The sequence below is a fragment of the Pygoscelis adeliae genome, unplaced genomic scaffold (assembly GCF_000699105.1).
Source record: "Pygoscelis adeliae isolate BGI_AS28 unplaced genomic scaffold, ASM69910v1 Scaffold125, whole genome shotgun sequence".
Lineage (NCBI taxonomy): Eukaryota > Metazoa > Chordata > Aves > Sphenisciformes > Spheniscidae > Pygoscelis > Pygoscelis adeliae.
In genome coordinates, this window is record NW_008824868.1 from 242,119 (window position 1) to 248,492 (window position 6,374).

At 41.8% G+C, this 6,374-nt stretch overlaps 1 protein-coding gene across 1 annotated transcript in view; it reads right to left on the bottom strand.

The window, feature by feature from the left end:
- Window positions 1-6,374, bottom strand: part of LAMA4 (laminin, alpha 4) — a 107,437-nt gene that overhangs the window by 43,587 nt on the left and 57,476 nt on the right. Inside the window, exons 11-13 of the mRNA XM_009324465.1 lie at window positions 4,764-4,931; window positions 3,798-3,991; window positions 1,793-1,909 (exon numbers count right to left, since the gene is read on the bottom strand). Coding sequence (XP_009322740.1) covers window positions 1,793-1,909; window positions 3,798-3,991; window positions 4,764-4,931 — 479 coding nt within the window. The remainder of the gene's footprint in view (window positions 1-1,792; window positions 1,910-3,797; window positions 3,992-4,763; window positions 4,932-6,374) is intronic.

Genomic DNA, 6,374 nt, shown 5'->3' on the forward strand with positions numbered 1-6,374 from the left:
GACCGGCCGCCAACTGGATTGAACTCCATTCCCCACAACTCTCTGGGCCCGGCCGTCCAGCCAGTTTTTGACCCAGCGCAGAGTACACCTGTCTAAGCCGTGAGCCGCCAGCTTCTCGAGGAGAATGCTGTGGGAGACGGTGTCAAAGGCCTTACTGAAGTCTAGGTAGACCTGGACTTTCCCTCATCCACTAGGCGGGTCACCTGGTCATAGAAGGAGATCAGGTTGGTCAAGCAGGACCTGCCTCTCATGAACCTGTGCTGGCTGGGCCTGATCCCCTGGTTGTCCCACAATAGTGCTGGGGTGGATGGGCTTATGCATCATCCTGTTACTGCATGGGCCCCTGGCACTGTTTTGGCCCTGGCCAGCTGCCACTCTCCCACACCTGCCTCCTTGGGGAATAGCATGCGGCAGTGCCCATGTCCCGGGGACAATTTGGCAATTGCTGAAGAGGGGCAGAGAGTTTAGCTGTACGGCTATGAGCTGTGCCACATCATGGAAAACAGGCCCTGGCCCCTTTCTGTCTCCTTGCACAGAGACATCCCTCATGCTAAGACATCTTGGGTTAGTCTAATTTGTAAATCCGTCCACCTAAATACTACCTATGTGTATGTATAGACAAGGAGAAGTAGTATTCCTTTGCCTTAGCCATACTTCTTCCTTATATGAAATACTTGTGGGGAAGAGCAAATGGGCCTACCTTCACCTCCTCTCCAATACATAAGCTTGCTGATATGTTTGAGGATTATAAATGTGGCCTCAAAATACATGAAAAAAGGATGAAATGGAGGGAGAGGAAAAGGATGAATGAGCGAAGCGTGAAAATACTTATTGCTGATGAGGGTGGAAGAAGTATGATGTTGCATACTACTTCCTTCCCTGCAGTGTGAATGTCCCCCATGTGTAAACTTATCCACAGAAGTGGGGAAACTGAAAGTATCGATAAACTGCAGCAATTTGTTTTGCACAAAACACAGGAGAAAAAAAAGTCATACTGCTTGATCACCCAGGAATGGTTATAAAGCAAGCTGTCTTCTTTCTGTTTTCTCAAATTACTTTTTCGAAGAAAAATTAATGACTTCTGATATTTGCTTTTGTGTTAAAAAAAGAAGCGTGCAACTATGACCAAAACAAATGTTTGTGGAGAATTTTCATTTCTCTTAAATCATCTCAAAATTTTAAAATGAAACATGAAAAAAAAAAGCAGCTTTGGTAAATATTTTAGTTAGCAAAATCCCAGTTTTATTTTTTTCATTTTTTCATAGAAAGTCCAAAACCCTAAAATTTCTAAAAATTTCCTACGACATTTTGTCTCATTCAGAACCCTAGATACTAATCTACAGTTCCAGAAGAGGATTTCTATCAGACAACCTGTTTATATATGTTTCACACTCTTGACAGTGGCTCGTTTTAACACTGATATCTGGGATCTTCAGCCTTCTCCTATGTTCACTTGCAGGCACGAGAAAATGATTTTAGCATATAGTGCACTCTCTTACCAGAGCATCTTTTCGCAGCTGCTTGTAATGAAATGGTTGAGAACTCTACAGCAAAATCCTTAATTCAGCTCTGCCTACAGTAAGGTGTCCTTATAATTATTTTTCCAAGGCAGTAAAATGTAATTACACAGCTTTTCATCCAGGAAGATTTATACTTTTTTGGGGGAATATTCATCAGTATTTCATTGAAGCAGTACAAAAAAGGAGAGGTTTTTACTTCGTCATCTAAACACATGATTTAAAAGTTTAAAAAATCAGGACATATCATTTAAAGAAGTCACTGAGGCACCTACCTTTATTACCTCACTTAACTCAGAGTTGACCTTTTGTGGTCCTGCCAAAATAGTTCTGGCACTTAGCAGAATGCCGTTCACTTCATCTATTTGCTCTTTTATTGTCTCATGTTGTTTCTACAAAAAATAAAATAAAATTAAATCACATCCAAAACTGTCTGTGCATTGCTAAAATACAGTGTTACCATTTTTGTTAAATTTATTAAAGATAATTCCTAAGATGAAGTGATGAACTAAATAGATTTTAGACAAATCTGAAGTCTCTGTTTTTCCCAGACATCTCTAATATCTGCATATTATAATGTGACTCTTTGCATTTTCTTGTCTTTGTGAAAGATATGTTGGATTTTTTTTTTTAATTTCTTAATTTAATTTTATATTACAGCATGAGCAATTATTGGAATGAAGCATTATTCAGTGCACTGTCAGCAGAGACATATTAAACATGGATTTTTCATAGTGGTCTGGAGACTATTTTTTTTCTGGAGGTTTTTTAAATCTACAGTACAGAGATATCTTTTCCTTGTCAATAGTAAAGCTAATGTGAACAATCTCTTTTGTACAGCATCTGCCTTCATTGTGAGGAATAACGAAGATCCAGCTGGTTAAAAACAGTGAACAATTGTGACTACACACTTCAGGCTTTGCTTCATCCATGTGAGACGAGCTGCAGCTTGGCACTGTAATTATGAAACAATGGAACAACAGAAGAGGCTTTGTACATAAGGATCCCAAGCTGCTTGTAGAATTCATGAGACCAGCACGCCTGATTTCTCTATTGAATTATCAGACTTTCCACATCAGCATGAACTTCTAGCGCTGCAAATTTCAAGAGCTCAAAACTCAGCCACTGATGCTATGAAACCCAGAGGTTGGCTGAATTTGCCAGATCATTCTTCAAGTCACAAAATTGCTCCCTAAAGCCCTCTCCTCCAGAATCCAAACAATTTCAGCCACTGAAATGAAAACAGTTTGCTTCAAATGGTCCCAAATTGTTCTCTTTGTCATTGTCTTCCTTGCTGAAAAAATAAATGAAAAGTTTTAGATGGGACATTCTGGTTTTGCATTCCTTAAAGGAAACTAAAGAAAACAGAGAAAGAGTCACAAAACTGCTGGGAGGAGAAAAAATAGTCTTTTTGGCTGATGGATAGGGTACTTTTCTGGGATAAGAGACCTGAAAATTCAATTTCCTCATCAGCCAGATGGGATTTGAACCTAATGCCACCATTTACAGGCAAACGTGCCCCGCTTCTGTGCTGTAGGGGACGGGTCTCCTCTGAGCTCTTCTCTGGAGTGATTACTTTGTTCAAAATGCTGAAACTATTCATTTGAACAGAGCATAAGGGAAAACTGCTGTAGCCTTATAGCTAGGCTGTTCACCCAGCAAGCAGGAAACCCAATTTCAAGGTATTTGTTGTGGAGCAGTTAGAGAATGGATTTGTGCTTGAAGATGCAAGGACAATCGTCTGCTCTTCCTGAAAAAATGGGGATGCATTTTCTTTAAAGAGGACCAGAGAGAAAGTTTGGACAAGAGAGTATGAATGCACTCACAGCCCAGGGCATGAATGCAGTGCAGAGTCTTCATAAATAATTGTTTTAATAGAATATAATTACTTCTGTGAGCATGAAGTCCTTCCACATTATAAATCAGTACATAATAGGTGAAACAATCCCACCACAATATTTATAGCAGCCATGCTACACGGAATTTTAAGCTTCTTGGGTTTTGTAATATGTCTTGCTAGTTTAGGCATTAGTGGCCTGCTGAGACATGCCATGCCAAAACTTTTCATTTGTTGTCACTCCATGAATAAATAATAGTACCTTGCACTATCGCAACTTGTTTCTTAGAACTGGAGAGTCAAACTCATCCTGCTGAGTGGTCCAAGAAATTCTTTCTTGGTGTGGCGATTCCTGAATCTAAATTGTTTGCAATCTACTATTTTAAGCACTGGCAGAGATGGAGTGTTCACAGACAAGTTATGATAAATGTACTGCATAGTACCTCACGCCTTTGAAGATTGGCTGTGTTTTCCTTATTTATATCCTCCGTTTGTATAACATAGTCAAGCGCCTGGTCTAATGCCTCCTCCACCTCTGACAGCTTCACATCCTGTTCGCTGAGCTGCTCCAACACGTCAGATACTAGAGATCTGGTGTCATTGTACCTCTCGTGAAACTCTTCAACTTGCTGTACCACTGGGAGAAAAATCAGAGGCCGCTGATTAATCCGAAGCTTGGATTTCTGACAAAACTTACCCATGCAACAATTTCTGTTGCTGTTACTCAGGGGACAGTAAGACACATTTGTTAAAAGCTCACTTGAGAGATCATATACCTAGATTTTAATTTTCCCTCCTCCTTAGAAAAGGAAAGATGCCTCATTTTAGTGTCTCATTTTAACCCCATTAATCCCCCCTCTCAAGTAGCTTTTCCTAAAAGAAACTAGGTTTGGCTTTCCTTGCTCTTCCTTTGTTTTTCATTGTCATAGCTAACCAGGCTACTCTGGAGAAGACAGTCCTTATTGTCCCGGGGCTCTGACTCATGTGCATTGAACTGTGGGAATTAAGCTGCTGCTCTTTCCCATACCAGCGGTTTTTCTCTCCACTGGAGTTTACTGTCCCCATGGCAGAGCTGGCAGGGGGGGAAGGAAGACGTTCACACGAGCAATTCCAGCCCTGGCACGAACCTTCCTAAGCAGCTATTGCTGAGGTGCTGCAGCGCACAGGCACACACAGACACACACACACAGACACACGTATTTTTCTGCCCATTCTGCCACGGGGGCAGCAAGCGCCAGCAGAGACTTGGGGCAGGCATTTGGAAGCAGCAGCATCTTCAGCACACCGGTCAGTGCTTGCCAAGCGCCTGCCGGTCCTCTCAAGGGGCTCAGCAGTACACCCAGAGCTGCCTGGCCCGTGCCAGCTGCTCATCAACATGTGGGTGAATGGAAAACAGATTTAAAACTCACACTCCTCTGCTGCGTTTTCCTCCTCATCTGCAAGTTGCCTCTGATCAGTGAAAGGCTTACGGCGTTTGATCTCCTTCAGCATCTCCTCAGCCACACTCAGCTTCTGGGCAATTTCTTCAGGGCTCAGCTCTTGTTGAATTGCATAGTATTTCATCTTGCTGCTGATTTCTGTGGGAAAAAGGAACAGATGGTCAATCCAGCATGGCTACAGAGAAGTAAATACTGTGGAGCACTTTTACTTTTGTGAATCCAGATCATGCTGATGGCAAACAAAAATTTTAATTATCTCTCATCCCTATAGTAGATAATTACTATGTTTAATCCAGTCTTAAAATTAAACCTGTAAATATATCACAGTTTCTGGCACATATGGGAGTCTCATCAGAAGAGGATGAGATTAAGCAGGCATGGGTTGTGTGTATCATTTGGCTTGGCAGTTCTTATAGACGGGGATCATAATTTTATTCTGAGTTCTGTGGCATGTAGCAGGCTGGGGCTTTCATCCAGGATCGTGGTTTTCAAGTGCTGCTGCAAAAATGTTGTGTTTATTAAATAACAACAGCGGCAAGGAGGCTGAAATAACCTTTTTTTCCATCTGAAGAAGTTTGAGGCATCCTAAAGAGGTAACATATGGCTTCTGGCCTGATACTGCCTAGCTGGTTTGGAGATAGATACTATTGCAAGGTTTTGGTCTCAGTTCAAAAAACACTGTTGGATCCCTGCAGCTGAAATTGAGTTTACCCATTCCCAGTGTAGGCATTACCCACTTCTCACTCCCTGGCCTCGAATACCACCTCCTCTTTTATGCCCTACAACGTGAGTAGCTTTGGCTTGTGTTCATTGCTACTTTTGTGGACAACCAGAGCTGCCAAAGCCAGCACTGTGCATCTGTAAGATTTTTATAAAAAAATAGTTGTGTAATTGTGGCACAACTGATTCTTTGGCAGAGTGTCTTTGTATGCAGTTTCTGGCTAGATCCTCAGCTCATTAGTGAATGACTTTAAAGTCTCATACTGAGCAGTAACTGATCACCACCAGTGGCTCCATGGATTTCTTTTTCCTTCTCATGCTGGCACACGCATGTGCATGTGTGCACACATACACCTTCCCTTCAGTAGATAGTGGCTAGCCTTCTACAGGTGACGATGTCCCTGTAGAATAATAGTTTTGAGCATGGTGGAAATAATTTTCACCCACTTGTCTGGGTGAACAAGCACTCTCTTTTTATTCACAGCCATGGGTGTGGCTTCTTCTATGATAGCTCAACCTGATTGTGCTATTTGTGCACCAAACTAGATACATGTCTGCCTTCTGTGGTTCCTTTTGCTGCCCAAAACCAATTAATAATATACAAGGACTATCCCCAGAGGTCAGCCAGTGATTGTTGGTGACATACAATGAGGCTCATGCTGACACTTTTGCTCAATGATTGTAGAAATAAGATGTGACGGGTGGCCAGACAGTCAAAGATGATCTAGCATCACAGGTGTAAGAAGGTAGCACAAATGTAACATCCTATGAACATGGTCTCAGCCTGCCTCTTCTGTGTGATAGGACATGTTAATTGTGTTTGTTGAAATAAAGTAATGGTTGAAGCACCCATGGAGTTAA